Below are 17,542 nucleotides of genomic sequence, written 5' to 3' on the forward strand. Positions count from 1 at the left end.
GGATAACACAGAGTCCCAAGTTTACTATGCTCCCCCACAAAAAAATTACCTTTACAGATGGCAAGTGAAGTTGAGAGAGAGAGGGGAGCACAGCCTCAGCTGTGGTTTTGTTATGAACAGGAGCCATGTGGTTTTCAGACTTTTAAAATATTTTCATTACATGTCTTGTGAAGACTTTCCTGATCCATAAGATCAGACTTTGTTTTCCCCCGAATTCCTGATTTTACCTCTTCCAGATTATATAACGTTGTTTTCTTCTTTTTTTGATATACTCTTGTATTGTTAGTTTTTATGTTATTTCTGTTACATTATTTTGTTGTTATGTTATGTTTTTATGTTATTTTGTGCATATCTCTTAGGGATTTAATATTAAGCAGTTTTGAAGTGCTAAGCAAATAAACAAACGAAATAATAGTATTCTCTCTGGCTTGCTGGCCTTCCACATCAAGGTTTTTTTTGTGATCCTCCCTTTTGTATTTTGAAGTGGTACCATCCCAGGAGGACAACACCATATACTTTGAATATCATAAGGAGACACAGAGAAAAGGGGTTGCATTCACAACGGAAAATACATATAGGGCATAGGGGTGCTATTGCCTTCCTCCTCCACCCTGAACCCCATTAACCCTACAACCTAGATGAAGAGGGAGACAACAGATATAACTGAATGGAACTAAAGCAGCTTAAAGGCCAAGTACTTTGATGGAACTGGCTCAAAGAATTTGGCTCCCAGTCATTTGTAAACACCTGCATTATATTAGAAAGGACTAGATGTGATGAGCTGGAAGGATGATACCTGCTAATATAGAATATATCCTTGACTGAATTGATTTCTTCCCTATTTAGTTTGCATTGCTTCCTGTGCATTGCTGCCTGCAAATGTTTCTTGACTGCCGTGATCAAGAGAGTAATCCTGGTGCAAAGGCCCATGCATCAAAACACAGCAAAGCAGAGAGACCTAGGCTCAGCAATTCCAGATAGCACAAACCTTCATTTTTTGATAGTTTTCACAAAAGGAAAGCACTCCAGCTGTCTGATAAAAAAACAACAACCAGTTACCTGGATTGATTTGTGAAACACATGTAGACATGTAAATATTTCACACTGGTGTAGATGCCACCAGTTGTGTGGGTCTTTCCTATACTATCAACACCCCACTGGGAAGCAGAATGCCCTATCCACATATTTGTGTTGCTGTAGTCACGGCCATTATCAACAACATTCACTCATTGTCAAATTTATTGCTATTCCTACATATTCCTCAATCTTGTGACATAGCAGCAGGGGGAAGCAGCTGCCATGCTGTGATAGATGATGATGATGATAGATATAGACATAGACATAGACATAGACATAGACATAGACATAGATATATAGATATATGAAGGTATCTTCATTTAACATAAGGGGTTAATCTAAAGTGAAACCAAGCTATAAACAAGGGCCGTAGGATAACAAAGGGCTCTTTGCACACCTTCATTTCATCCTGAACAAGTGTTTTCGCAGGTGCTGAAATGTAATCCTGTGTTACTTTTGTGTAGGGCAATGCCATGTTTCCTGGGGAGTCGGGCCTTGCTTTCAGCCCCACCCCCAATATTGCACCCCCTTCCTTTGATAATTTTGCACTGTGTTCAGCAATGTCTGCAAAGTGATTCTGAGCTGTGAATTCCTTCTCAAATGAAAGGGCTCTTGAGTGATTGGGATTCCCATTTGTGCAGGTTTTCTGTTGGCACAAAGCCCTTAGATGCAAGCGTGAGCGTATGCTTTGGAGTTTTGTTACATACAACTGTGTGGAACTCATGGTTTTGAAGAAAGGGGGTGTAATGGCCAAGGAATGGCTGGAAGTGTGAACATGGCATTCACTGGCTCCCGGGTGAACATGGGATTGCCCCATACCTGAGTAATGTGGGCATAGGGCTATAGTAGCTAGATCAATAATACCAACGTGGGTACATTTCAGGTTACTGCGACCTGAAACATGAATCTTTCATTGATTTGAGAAATACATAAAGTTAAGACAACCTGGCATTCCCCGTCTTGGCAGACAAGGTTTGTTGATTTCAAAAGCATCTCTTTGAAAAGGAGAATAAAAGCATATTGAATGTTAGATACATCGGCAATAGTGCACTGCTCTTAAACATTCATTGGATATTAATAAAGCTTCTTTTATAAAGATTTCATTGCCCCACCTGCCTGGTCACCTGAGGCAGTTCAGAATCACCTCCACACAGCCAGTTTCCCCCTCCCCATCAGGTTATTCGTATGCAGTGCCGGATTTACATATAAGCTAAATGAGCTATAGCTTAGGGCCCCACTCCCTTTTAAGGGAAAACAAAACTGGATATACTTTCCCAAAATATAAGATAAAAAACAAATAAAATAAAACCTACATACAACAACAGTGTTTTGTGTTGCATAGGCTCCTATGATGTAAGTAATGGGCCCCGGTTGCTAGCCTGCTCCCTAAAATATCACTGGTTTGCTCATTTCTATATACAGTGGTACCTTAGTTCTCAAATTTAATCTGTTCTGGAAGCCTGTTCCAAAACCAAAGCGTTCCAAAACCAAGGCACGTTTTCCCATAGAAAGTAATGCAAAACAGATTAATCTGTTCCAGACTTTGAAAAAGAACCCCTAAAACAGCAATTTCTTCTTAATTGTATTTCACTATTAATATATTTCTTAATTGTTGAATTTCAGTTCAACAATTAATTTGATAAAAGACATATTTTGTTATGTTCAAATGGGTTTAGATACCTATTAGGTCCATAAATGACCACATAGCATATATTCAACACAAAAAACAGCGACAATTTGATGTTGACAAAGGACAGCTGGACATATAAAGGTCCCCATTACCTTCAGTAGCTTAGGGCTCATCAGACCTAAATCTGGCCCTGTCTGTATGTCACAAATGATTATTCAGCATGCATGGACTAATAATTTCTGTAGATACTTTTGAAAGACTGCTTTATATCCATATTGATTAGAGAAAGGATGTTGTCAATAGCTTTGAGGAAAACATCCTGTTTAGTAAGATGGATTCTGTCTTCTTCTTCCTCCCCCCCCCCCCCAAGGTCTTCAGCTCATCCTTCCTGACTACTTGCAGGAGCGGTTTGTGCAAGCAGCTCTGAGCTATATTGCTTGCAACTCAGAAGGGGAATTTATCTGCAAGGACAACGACTGTTGGTGTCAGTGTGGGCCCAAATTCCCAGAATGCAACTGTCCATATATGGATATTCAAGCTATGGAAGAGAACCTGCTTCGCATCAGCGAGACCTGGAATACTTACAATAGCGAGTTCGAAGACTCAGGTGTGGAACATTTAAAGTATTTCAACTGTGTCAATGAATACTCTGTGATTTCACGAGAATGCTTCTGTTTGCCATAGCAGCTATCGCACATCTGCAAATTCCCAGTCATGGCAATGAATTTTGGGCAACAGTGGTGCACAGAGTGGATTATACTCACTGGCAGTCAGATGTGGCAACACAGCAAACTCTGGGCAGGGCGAGACGTCCTATGTCTTAGCTTATCCTGGATTCATTTTTGGTGGATCCCAGACCTTCCACAATCTGATCTGATTTGGCATGGCCTTAGGATCAAATTAGACATCAGTAGGGACTGTCCCACACCCCAGGCTCCTAGCCATGGTACTGGGTATGTAATTCCGGTTGCAGTGGGAGAGGAAAGTCTTCCTCTGTTTTGCCTTCCCAATAAGAATCAGCCCCCTCAAGCTTGTACTTAATTATGGAAAAACAAGATATGTAACCTGGACCGGAGCAAGACAAAAGCGCTACCTGAGGCAGATAGCTCTGCCGCTCCCACACCTCTTCTCCCATATCCATAGCTGTCAACTTTCCCCTTTTCTTGTGAGTAATCCTATTCGGAATAAGGGAATTTCCCTTCAAAAATGGGAAACGTTGGCAGCTATGCCCATATCCCTCCACTTACATGTAAATAATGTTTAGCCCTTTTTAGCACAGTAGTGGCTCTGACATTACTTCCTCCATCACCCTACTCTCCACCTCGTTTTGTTGCATCCTTCTCACGCCGCCCTCCCCAGATTCCAGCCTCACAAAGCAGCTCAGGGCTGGTGTGTTGGTGGCAAGGGCTGGGCTGGCACACAGCGAGCTCCATTTGCCCTCTGCACCCTGCACCCTGTTTCCCCAGCTCATGCACACACTCACACATGTCCCGGGCACCATAAAAGCACACTCTGCCACTGTGAGGAAGGCATTCTGGGCAAGGTGTCCTGGGAGAGTGCCTACTTTAAACTTTTTTGAAGTGCAAGGTTTTATATTCAACCTTTAAGTTTCCAATTATATTTTGAAATAGTTTCTAGCGGTGGCAGGTAGGTGGCTGCAAACAAGAGAGACTCTGTTGTCTGAGGCAACTGCTTCAGCTTGTCTAATGAAAGGGCCAGCCCAATTATGTAGCTGCATGGTAATTAAGCAAGCATCTTATTTGGCCTTGGTCTCTTGTTTCTGCATACTCTGGAACCTTCACGAACCGCTGGAAACTGTTGTACATGTGTTGTTGTTGTTGTTTTTGGTGACATCACATGATTAAGGGGTCTATGGGAAACATAACTCTTGAACTATGGGAAATAACGGGCAAATTTCAAGAGATACTTTCAAAATTATTTTCTTCACTATTTTCATTACCAGAGCCTGATCATAAGAACCGAGTAAATTAGATGAGAAATGGAGAGATGGGAAGTTATGCAGAACATTTGGGGTAAAGAGGAAGAGGGGGAGAATCTTGGTCAGAAATGTGAAAGTAGCTGAGGATTGAGATGGGTGGCAGTAAGGAGGCATGGATGAAGAAATGTGAAACCTCAAAGTGAATATGGGAGGGACAATAGCACAATATTTAGTGTATTGGTGGGTGACTTTGGTGCATGTGATTGTGGCGTTCGTACAGAGCCTCCGGTCGTCTCACGGACTGTTGACCCATACACGACTAATCCGCTGCCAACAACCAGGTCCTCCCTGGTAAAATCACTTCAGTCTCAAGTCAGCTTCTCAATTAATAAAGAAGAGTGTATTTTATTTCAGACACAAACAAAACCTTTATGGCATTCCAAACATTGCTTTTTACTTTCTTAGTCTTATTTTCATTTCTCTATCTCTTCTACCACCCCACACTCAAGAACCCACTGCCCTTACTGTCTCTCTATTACCAACTGCCTTTCCCAACCAGCCAACCCACTAAAACCCACCAACTACCCACCAACAACTCCCAACGAACTCCTCCCAGAACTGATTTTATAGTCCCACTGACTCCACCCCCCTGTGTCCTGTCTGTGCAACCTAGTTAACTATTTCCCCTCTAGCACTCTCTCATATATGTTAACATCACAGTGATTTTACTGAAGACATAGCTCTCAGCACTTAGTGTGCCTTCCACATAAACATGGAAATTCTATGTTTGGTGGTAGATAGGAACAAACTTTGTGATTGCAGACCTCCTCTGCATGTACAACTTCAAGTGGAATGATGAGAGTATGATATAAGATGTGAGTCTCTAAAAGGAAGGCTGAATGCATTGCAAAATGTGGCTTAGGAGACATTAAAATACCCATGACCAATATTTCTAGTATCAGGGTGCTGTCAGCAGCTCCCAACTGGTTGCCTAGGAAAGTATAAAGACAAGGAAAAGTTTCTCACAGGCCTTTTTTATTTCAATCTTTACAGAGAGATCTCAACCCCTTCCTTCCCTCCCACTTTCTCATTCGTCATCCTCATCATCTCCTCTATGGGTGCTCCTAAGTGCCCTCTGTCTTTGAGCTCTTTGCTCTTCTACTTTTAAGGCTCTCACCGGGTTCTGGGAGATGGTGGGTCTGGAATGCTTTCTAATAACAACGTGTCAGCCAGCTGCCTGCTCCTCCTCTCATTATTTCCCAACTTTTCCACTCATCTGCCTTTGAGCTGTGACTTCCCGCAAACCATTGTTGTAAATCTATACTGTCTTCCTCTTCCTCCTCCCTGGAAGGGTCAGGATGGGGAGGCGGTCTCCACCACTACTTCTCTTTTTTAAAAAAATAATTTTTATTAACTGGCCAATCACATCAAATTAAATCACATCACATAAATTCCAAATTACAAAGCCAAATTTTTAAATTTTGTTGGGGGAACCCATACAAGATCCAAAGGGGGATTCAAATCATCTTCTTACTATTACTGCGTTAATGTCCAAATCAGGCCCAATCAGTCCAGACAAAGTTCATAATTCTATCCAGTCTTATCTTGGTGTTTCCACATCATATCTTGTTCATATAATTTCTCTTTTCTTTTATGATCTCTTCTGTTAGTCTCCTTAAGCCGATAAGCAAATATAATAATCCTGTGTGAATTTCCCATTCTTCCAATCTAAGTCCAGATGGTTTCCATATATCTCCTTCGTAAATAACATTGCTCTTTCCATCATAAATTAGGCATTTGTCCCTCTTAAGTCCCACTGAGGAGTTAATCCACGATATGTAAACAGCTCTATTTCTCTCTTTCTCCTCCCAGACTCAAGAGTTCCAGCAATGCCTCCCAAAATGGCGACGGCATTTTTAACTGCGTCATTCCAAAACTCTTAACTTTCCAGCTTCGTCTTGAAACATTGCTTTGGTTCAAAAGTTTATCTCCACACAGCCTTAAATCCACAGCTTAAGTCCTTATAGTGACATTTCTGACTCATTAGGGGAGGGGATTCTTGTTTAATCACATAAAAAAAGGAAAGGAAGGTTTTTCCCCCTCACCCCTCAGTCATTTGCCGTACCGTATCTTGACGTATCTTCTCATATTTTATTCTTGTTATCAGAGATCTCTTCTGTCAGCAGTCTTTACTCCCCCTTTTTCCTTGAAGTATGTGCAATTTATCTCGTCCAAATTGTTTCTTTTGAAGATTCTTGCAACTAGTGGCGCGGATCAGAGACGGAATCGAGGAGTGCCGGAATCCCACAGGAGGGCTTTGTGCCTAGTGCCCCCACCCCCACAAATTCGGGGGTGGTATAGGGCACGGCAGGCAAGGGCCATCCCCCCCACAATCCTGGGGGGGTTAAGGAGGCTAATTACCCCCATCATAGCCTCCAAATTACCTCGTGTGGGTCGGAGAGATGTTATTGTCAGCCATCCTCCGATGCGCCACCTAGTGGCCCCCCCTCCACCACTACTTCTCCTCTGGCCAGCCCCTGACATCACCACCCCCTCTTCAGTGTCCTCCTCCTCTGACCAGTCCCTGACACTAGTGTAGACTTGCTCACATTCTAAACATTGGTAGTAGTAGTGGTATTAGAATTTATTGCTTTCCCTTCGCCTCAAGGTCCCAGAATGAAAGTAAATATAAGTCTGGACATGGTTCATGAGACCAAGTTGATGGTGCCCACACCATCATGTGCAAAGTGAAATCTTTATTCCAGAGCCCCCTGCGTAGTTATGGGGGCCTGGACATTTTCACAGTGTGAGCTTTAAAGATGTGGCTGATACTCCCATGCTAGCATACCCAGGGCATGAATCTGAAGGTTGCTCCTCTCCTGAATACTCTGCTGCCCCTAGTGTTCAAGCCTTTTCACATGCATTTTATAGAATCATAGAATTGTAGAGTCATCTAGTCCAACCCCTTCAATGCAGGCATCTCAGCTAAAACATCCATAACAGAAGGCCATCCAGCCTCTCCTTAAAAACCTTCAAGGAAAGACAGTCCACAACATCCCAAGGGAGACCATTCCACTGTTGAACAGCTCTTACTGTCAGAAAGTTTTTCCTGATGTTTAGTCAGAATCTCCTTTGTTGTAACTTGAAGCCATTGGTTCGAGTTCTGCCCTCCAGAGCAGAAGACAAACAAACAAGCTTGCTCCATTTTCCTTGTGACAGCCCTTTACAAGATGGCTATCGTATCTCCTGTCTCCTCTTTTGCAGGCTAGACATACCCAGCTCCCTCAACCGTTCCTAATAAGGCTTGGTTTCCAGTCCCTTGATCATCTTGGTTGCCCTCCTCTGCACACACTCCAGCTTGTCAACATCCTTCTTAAATTGTGGTACCCAGAATTGGATATGTTATGTAACTTGGCTTGACATTCTAGTAAACAATGCTCCTTTAGCTTGCATTGAAAGTGTGTCTGTTGAGATCTCTTTCCTTTGACACTGTAGTACAGTGGTCCCTTGGGTTACATACGCTTCAGGTTACATATGCTTCAGGTTACAGACTCCACTAACCCAGAAATAGTGCTTCAGGTTAAGAACTTTGCTTCAGGATAAGAACAGAAATCATGCTCTGGTGGCGTGGCAGCAGCAGGAGGCCCCATTAGCTAAAGTGGTGTTTCAGGTTAAGAACAGTTTCAGGTTAAGAACTGACCTCCAGAATGAATTAAGTACTTAACCCAAGGTACCACTGTACTCAGGTATGTGAAGACTATGCAAGATGATTGTATTAAGCAAAGAAAGATCCAAATGAGTGGGATCTGAGTGTCATGAGTCATCATCTCTAGTCCACAGCAACCGCCTGCTAAATGAAGGTCTCCACCTGCTCCATTTTGCCCTTTCCAGACTCACATCTTGAGGGGAGCAACCTTTAAATACCATGCTAGCTAACTGCACTAGGCGGTTATGACCTTTATGGCTATGTGATATACCTCTAAGGGAACTTGTTGTGCTCTCACTCCCCAAGCCTGTATCATCGAGGATACATAAAGGATTTGACAGAGGTTGAAAGAGAGACAGATTTTGCCCTCAGATACACAGCCATACGTTTTAGTGAGTGCTGGTCTCCCCCCCACACACACACACATTATACTGAGTTCTTCTTCTTCTTCACTAAAATATAATAAAGATTTTAGAGTGTTTTTGTTTAGATAGAAGAAAAAGGAGGGGTGGTGTTCCCTGATTATCAGAACTTCACTGAATTCCAGTAATTCAATTTGAAACCATCACTGTTTGACCCAGATTTCAAACCGTCACGGTTTCTGATTTGATCCTGGAATGTCTCACTTTTCCTTAGATAACCCTATTTTCATCTGAGAAATATTGCTCTTGGTGTAAGCCAGGGGTAGGCAACCTAAGGCCCGTGGGCCGGATGCGGCCCAATCGCCTTCTCAATCCGGCCAGAAGACTGTCCAGGAATTAGCACGTTTTTACATGAGTAGAATGTGTCCTTTTATTTAAAATGCATCTCTGGGTTATTTGTGGGGCATAGGAATTCGTTCTTCCTCCCCCCCAAAAAATATAGTCCAGCCACCGGCCATATGTTCTGAGGGACGGTGGACTGGCCCATGGCTGAAAAAGGTTGCTGACCCCTGGTATAAGCTTTTGTGTGCATGCACACTTCTTCAGATATGGATCTGAAGAAGTGTTCATGCACACGAAAGCTTACACCAAGAGCAAACTTAGTTGGTCTCTAAGGTGCTACTGGACTATCTATCTATCTATCATCTATCTATCTATCTATCTATCATCTATATCTATCATTATTTATTTATTTATTTGCTTATTTATTTATTTATAAAATTATTCGTATAATGCTGTATTATAAATATATACCACAGTGGTTTGCAACGCTATAAAAACATAAAACCAGACAGTAAAATCATAAAAACAAACATGTTAAAAGCAAAAAACAAAGAAATTAAAAGACACATCAGTAGACCCTTGTGGGTGGCTGTACTGTTAATTGCCTTCATGGGCCTGGTGGAATAGAAAAGTTTTCAGCAAGCATTTAAAAGTCGGCACAGAAGGCACCCACTAAATCTCTGTTTGCAGGGTGTGCCACAGGATTGGGCCAAATACATTGAAGGCTCAGTTTCTTGTTGATGTCAATCAGGTGAGCCTCACCAGCTGAGGAAATGACCAACGACAGAGTGATATTGATGCGCCACTTGTGAAAACTCCTGTTTTTCATGGTGTGATCTGAGCTTTAATGTTAGCTCCAGCTAGACTCAGATTCCAAATGCTTCCAGAATTTTACAGAAATTGACTCTGGAGGTAGATGTAGGTGCTGGAAACTCAAACCATGCCCTCAAACATTGGTTACTCACACACAGGTGCACAGGCACCTCTGAAACTGACAACCACACCCAAAAAAGTCAGATACTTTCCAGTTTAGTCTTCTTTTCTTCCTGTTTCCACTGAGCACATATTCCAGCACAATTAAATCTTTGCTTTTCCCATTTCTTCAGAAAATGCAAATTATTCTGTTCCCAACTCACTGAACTGAAATTGGAGTGCTTTCAGACTGTTTGCTAAGATCCATCTGCTAGCTTATCATATCTTCTACAAACAGCCGTATCTTGTAGCCTTCGGATTTAGTTACTTCCTCTGCAAAATTAACAGCTGTTTTTATCAAAAATCCATACTGGTGCTGTTCGTCCTAAATTAGCATGCTTCGTTAGTGCTTCAAGGATCCTGGTTGAATTAAAACACTTAATTTTCTCCATTGGGGAGGGAGAAAATGAGGAACAGCCGTGCCCAAGTTTTTTTGCTGATTCATCCAAACACTAGTTGAAAAAGTAGCATTCTCTGCTGTATGAAAAATGTTATATCTTTAGCTCCCTTTCTCCGGATGCGCAGATATTTTATAAGTTTTTTTCACTTCTAAGGGAAAAATGGATAGTACCAGGTTTGAAACTGGATTAATCATGGACTACAATACCAGGCATGCTTCTGGACACTATCTAGGGAAAGAATCTGGACCTTCCATAGGTTTGCAGAGATGCAGAGACGTGGATTGCCCTAACACTTCCCAAACAACACTGAACCATATGAGTAGTGCCCCGGGTGGTGCTGTGGTCTAAGCCACTGAGCCTCTTAGGCTTGTCGATCGGAAGGTAGGCAGTTCGAATCCCTGCGACGGGGTGAGCTCCTGTTGCTCTGTCCCAGCTCCTGCCAACCTAGCAGTTCAAAAGCACACCAGTGCAAGGAGATAAATAGGTACCGCTGCAGTGGGAAGGTAAATGGCATTTCCGTGCGCTCTGGTTTGCAATGTCCCATTGCGCCAGAAGCGGCTTAATCATGCTGGCCACATGAGCCAGAAACCTGTCTGTGGACAAATGCCGGCTTCCTCAGCCTGAAAGCGAGATGAGCACCGCAACCCCATAGTTGCCTTTGACTGGACTTAACCATCCAGGAGTCCTTTACCTTTACCTGGTGCTTTGTCCTAACATGGCAGCAGCTGAGTGCTCTGTTGAGCATTCCTGAATACATTGCACTGGATCAAAGCCTATTTAAACAGTGGTGGAAAGTATAATTAGAACAATGCATGTGTTAACTTGCTCTAAGATAGCAGGAATTCTGTGATGTCAGAAAATGTACTGTGCTGTTTGTATTAACTGGGCTTGCTGATGGCACTATCGCTCTCAGCCCTTCTGTGTCCAGCAAAGATACGTAAACAAACCTAAACATTTTCATATGTTCAGAGCAGATGATGTTCATCATCATCATCATCATAATTTATTTATACCCCACCCATCTGGCTGGGTTTCCCCAGCCACTCCGGGCGGCTTCCAGCAGAATATTAAAATACAATGATTCATCCAATATTAAAAGCTTCCCTAAACAATGGCAAATGCTGGTTGAAACCAATCAAAATAGAATTAATAAACATCAATTGAGGCAGTGGAGTAGGGGGGGAGTTGCCTCAGGCCCCAGATTTTGAGTGGCACAAAATTTCAACTTACAGCTGTGCGCTTCAAGTCACTTGGCTCCATTGAAAATGGTTTCTCCATGTGAACCAGGAAATGACCTCTCCAGACAATGAAACAACTCTTATTTTCCTATCTCTGCAGCTGCAATCTCCTGGGTGGCACAGACGCCATTAGGCAGTTGAATGTGCATGCATACTCCATCTGTTTCCCTCCCTCCCCCCACATCCTCTGCATGGCCCCAGGTGCTGGCAACCCACACTATGCCACTGAATTAAGATCAAGGGCCAACAAACGAAAACAATGGTTTCCCCATTTGCCTAAACCAGCAAAGAGGGGGCCAATCAGCTTTGCCTCAGGAAAAGAGGGGGCCAATCAGCAAAGAGGGGGCCAATCAGCTTTGCGTCAGCCCTCTTTTATCACCAAGTCTGGTTCACCCTTTATAGTCAAGTCATGTATTTGCTGAAAGCATTTTTTGTTCCATTCTGAACTTTTATCTCATAACTGCGATTAGAATACTTCCTTTGAACTGAAATTGGCTTTCCGTGTGAATTATCTTCAAGTCCCTGTATTCACTGGATACAATGTTTAATTCCTTAATAACTGGCGAGTCTCCTGCTGTTGAGCACCGACGCATTTTGCTTTCATTGATGGGCCGTCGTCAGATTCACTCAGGCTCACCTGAAACCGAGCACCAGCATCCTAACACTGGTTTAAATCTGCTTAATTCTCTATTGATGTCTGCGAATCTGCATCCATGTACCCAGCTGGGGATCTATATTTCTATAACCTTACCTTTCCCCCCCTCCTGTTGCATTCTTTTTCTTCCCCCCCCCCACTCCTTCACAGTGATTGAATTATTAACATTCTCTTGCCGAAAACCGCTTGACTAAGCTGATGGGATTTAAAGCAATAAAGAAAATTCATAAGGAAGTTCTACTAGGAAAGACAATTTGCTACAGCCATTGACTGAATATTATATCAAAGGATTTAGAGGTAGAAGACTTCTTGCATTCCTCTCCCTTTTCATGGCCCGTTTGGGTGTTATTAAACTTTTTCATTAAAACCTCCTTGTTGTGAACTGGAGGAGAATGCTTCTGGTATTTGCAGTCATTCGTTTCAGAATAGGATTCCAAGATTGGTCATTTAACCAGGGAGATATGCAAGAAAATCTGATGGAGCATCCATCATCCACAAGGTATTATTATTATTTTTTAGCAGAGATGTTGAATTTGCTGGTCATTAATTACATTCCAAACCAGAAGATTCCTCCCTCCCTTATTGATGAAAACCATACTTGAGGGAGAAGTTATGACTGAAGAAAGTGGGGTCACAAATCTCACTGTGCCAGGAAACAATTCAAATGGAAGCAGGAAACAATTATTCCTTCCAAGCCCATTCAATAAGTCTTGAACTGAAATGGTACTTCTGCAGCAGAACAAAATTACATTTTCCAGAAGAAACTGCATAAACCCCCTTCCTAGAAGAATGTCTCTTCTCCAAGGCTAAATCCAGTGGCTGCCTTTTTAACCAATGAGATGACTGCTGGCTCTTCTCGGGGCAGGCTGTTCCATGAGGTAAAGTGAGGCAGCTGCCTCAGCAAATTCTGAGGGGTGGAAAGTGGCTAGAAATGTGTGCCATGTGGTCTACCCTGCAGCCCCTAAGCTAGCTTGCTTCCCTGGGGTGCAAGTGAAGGACTCTGACCCATCACAAGTGCTGAAGTAAGATTCAACTACCAATCTAGGCAGGTTTTGTGCACAAAACGAGGGATGAACCACCTTGTCCTTTGCCTCAGGCAGCAAAATGGCTTGGGATGCTCCTGTTTGTCAATGGACAAACTTAAGAACATTTCTCCACGCAGTTATCATGTACCCAACATACATGAAATTCAGTAAAACATGTTTAGAGGCTGTATCCTATGGAGGACCCGAACCTAAAAAGGCAAACAACTAAGGGACAATTGTCAATTTCAAAAAATCCTAGCAATCAAAAATGGTATTGGGGACTATTCAAATCATGGGTAGGCAAACTAAGGTCCAGGGGCCAGATCCAGAACACTTCAATAATAAATTCTTAACAGGCCGGATCCTGTGTGGAATATTTCAAAATAAGCCGAATGTGTTTCGATGCAAATGACCTCATATGATATCAAAGAAACAAATAGGCTTTGATGAGGAGCCATTCTTCCTTTCCCTTCCTTTCAATTGGTTCCTTCTCACTCTTCTCATAGATTATTAGGATAGCCCCCTTATAAGCATTCTTCACATAGGAGCTAACTCCTAGGGGACAAGGGGTCTTGGCCCCCCATAAAATATTTGAGGGGGCCAGCACCCCATCCCCCCCAGTTGATGAGCACTGCCATTCAAATGATGTGCGTGCACCAAATCATGTTATTGATTATGTGAGGTAGGCTTTCCTGGGGCCCCCAATATTTTTTTCAAGTTGGCACCCCTGGTTCCCCACACAATTTAGAACCATGCTGCAGAAGTTACTCTCACAACATGTGAAACATGTGCAGACCAGTCAACGAGGACACGTCAGAGCAGGTAGGGCCAGTACAGGAAACCCCACTGCTCCCCCATGTGATTTTAACAATGTGAGTGAGCATTTCTGACGTCCTATGTTGTGCTCTCCATTTGAGGGAAGTCTCTTCAGGTCAGTCTTCAGGGTTGTGTTGACCTTTGCCAAATCTTCCCACCTATAATTTCCTTTCTTTCCATCTGGCCAGTGAAAATGAGATTTGGTAATAATGCAGTCCTGCTACATTTTGAAGCTGGAAGCATATAACTGAAGTTCACATCAGGTTAATTGGAAGGAGGTTTTTGGGTTTTTTCCCCTCTTCGGAGGGAGGGGCAGCTGTCTTGGTTGCTCAGCACAGTACGTTTTGTGACTGTTCTGACTAGAACAGACCAGTGCCTCAATCAGGAGCGGCGTCTCATTCATATGCAAAGCAACCTTCACTCCTAGTCTTAATTGAAAGGCTCTTTGTGGAGTGGCGGGGGGGGGGGGAGAGAGAGACTAGAAAAGAAGATTCACTGGCAGCTCAAGGTACTTTTTAATCATTGAGACAAAATATATTAATCAATACAGTCCACTCCATTGGCCCCCAGAGCTAGACAGAGATGGCCTGCCCCCCCCTCTCTCTCTGGGTTTCGAGCACAGCAAAAATAAATAAATAAACCCTCAGAGCTCATATCTTCATTATTGTTTTCTCTATTATCTTACAGGGGTGTTAATTTGCCTTTGAGTAATTAACTCCCCCGTGTGATTGTCAAGAAATTTAATCAATAACAGGGCACGGGGGGGGGGGGGGTCCAAATCTACCAAGCTGTCACTGCTTCAATTATGATAGTCCCCCCCACCCCGAGCATCTCCCCCCCCCCCCATGGAGGTATTTCTGTTTTACTGACGTGAACAGGTGCACCATACATAATTTCTTTGTGGAGCCAATATTTAAATTCCTCCCTTCCCATAACCAAATAGGAAGGCACAACCAATCCATGATCTGTAATCTAATCACCTCATTTTCAGCTCTAAAAGCATTAGCGGCCACCTGCTAGCGCCGCACCTGGCAATCCTACTTATTAAAAGTCACACAGGTTGTTGCACGCTTAAGATACATGGCGCTGTTTTGATGACACTTTAATAAAGCAGAAAGATGAGAAGGTCGGACCTGAGAGACACCTGCTTATGTCCACCAGGTACTTCACAGCATATAATTTCTTGCAAACGTGGTAAAAATAAAAAAGGAAGGATTGTTCTTGAGGGGATTACAATCTGCTTTTGCCTGCTATTTTTTTTAAAAAAGAGGAAAAAATGCATCAAGACGAGAATCTATGCTGTTGCATCTCTCTTCCTAGTTGGCTATTACACTTATGAATTAAAATCTGCTGAGCTGTAGTCCCCGGCAACCAGTGATGAGAGATGGGGGGGGTCATGCAGCAGCAATGACCCCCCCGGCTACAGCTGCATCAAAAGAGGCTGTGAATGAGGTAGGGCTCATTAGCCACATATAAGGAGGTTGGTTACGTTTGAACCTTCTCCCTTCCGAGGGAGATGTGTTATAAGTGAAACTGCATGGTATATTAACTGCAAGAACATAATCAATGTGCTTATTTTTACACCTAAATAGCTGCTGCAGGGATTCCCAAAGGCATGCAATTGTAGTGTGTGTGAAGGTTTGTTGGTGGGGTGCCCTTAACCAATCGTAATCCTGATGGAAATGCAAGCACCTGAAGCTATTTTAGTAGAAAACCCTGTTTCCACCCCAAAGCTAATAGCATCTATAGCAGGCTTCCTCAACCTCAGCCCTTCTGGCCTACAACTCCCATGATCCCTAGCTAACAGGACCAGTAGTCAAGGATGATGGGAATTGTAGTCTCAAAACATCTGGAGGACCGAGCTTGAGGAAGCCTGACCTATAGGGTAATTTTGTAGGGAGTATTCTAATGGGGGGGGGACTACCACCTTCCCTCCCCATTTGCAACTGTCTCAATCCTTCTTCCCACACACCTGAGATGGCTATTTGAACTATTGTACAACACATGAATTGATCTGACACCATTGTTCTAATATTTGGGATGGATGGATGATTAGATTCCAGTCTGTTTCAGTTTCACATGTGTTCAGCTATGAGAATATTGCTTTATCAAAGTGCCACACTTTTTTTTAAAAAAAAAAAACTTATTAAAAATCAGATTTTAAAATGCCTTTTCTCCACCTTTTTCCTAATTTGTGTATTTTGTATGCATATTGACCTATAATATCCATTTTCCATTTGGCTATGTTTTTTGATCCGAAAACTGTATCACAAAATTCAGAGGAGTGGAATAACTGAAAGATAAATGTGTAGGAAACCACATATCTATCTGGGAAGTGTGAATCAGGTTGGTTTACTGAAAATTGTAATTTGGTCAAAATCCTGTGTAACACCTCCATCTATCTTCTCAGAACAGAACAAAGTTTAAAAGTGAGCTGAAATGAATTTAGACCACTGTAGCATTATATCTTTATATTATATACAGAACAACTATGTAGGATCCAAATGTAATATAATTCCCCCCCCAACCAAATCTCAGAACAAATCTGTGACTTCATTTTCTATACACAGATAGCAAAGGGTTTCAGTGAAAGGATTAAATGATTTATAGAAAGGGAAGTTTAAAGTTCAGCTTCACGGCATTTTTCCACGAAAAGAATAAGCCCATTTCAAGCTGACAGATTTTTGTTGTTTTCAGTATATGTATATTTCTCATAGGAAGTCCTTTTGTCTTCAGAGGAATTAAATAATGCATCACGGACAACTGAAATTCACTGGAATGTAGCAATAAATATAAAGGCAATGGCCTTTTATAGCATTGCTTTTCTAGCTGTTTGGAAATGTGAGGTTCTACATTTTTTAAAGTCATACATCTCTCCTAAATTTCTACTATGACACTCAAAAAATATTAAGGCAGAACCTTATTGAACACATGTTGTCTGGGATCATTGGAGAAACTGCTACCATTGCAGATAAAATTTCAGCAAATTTGTGTTTGAGTGTTTCAGTTTGTTGCTGCTACTGATATTTGACCCTCCTGTTATTTGCACTGATCACAGTTAAAGGGAGATGGGAGGCATAAGGCTTGCTTTATACAAAGTATAGAACAAATCAGAAGGCAGAATACAGAATAAATCAGAATGCAGCCTAACAAGCATGTATTTATTATAGCAGATAAGTGACAATTTCCCCTGCTTTTGCCATCCATGACATGCCCTCCCAAAACAGAAATTTACTAGGTAGCTAGTTAGCATCTCTGGTTGGTGGGATACATTGAATTTGGTGGATCACTTTTACAGGGCAGGAGTGTTGCAAATTTGGGGAGGGTGTACAATTCGATCTTTCCTGAAGAAAGAGATTCCTTGGGATACTAAATGGGT

General features: G+C 42.4%; 1 protein-coding gene across 2 annotated transcripts in view; it reads left to right on the top strand.

Annotated features, from left to right (window-relative positions):
* The window catches only part of BRINP3 (BMP/retinoic acid inducible neural specific 3), a 262,633-nt gene that overhangs the window by 187,488 nt on the left and 57,603 nt on the right, over positions 1–17,542 (top strand). For both annotated transcript variants that reach the window (XM_083745341.1, XM_083745342.1), the window contains exon 6: positions 3,078–3,314. In XM_083745341.1, the coding sequence (XP_083601467.1) occupies positions 3,078–3,314 (237 nt within the window). The remainder of the gene's footprint in view (positions 1–3,077; positions 3,315–17,542) is intronic.

The sequence above is a fragment of the Podarcis gaigeae genome, assembly GCF_964106915.1.
Source record: "Podarcis gaigeae genome assembly, chromosome: 6".
Taxonomy (NCBI): Eukaryota; Metazoa; Chordata; class Lepidosauria; order Squamata; family Lacertidae; genus Podarcis; species Podarcis gaigeae.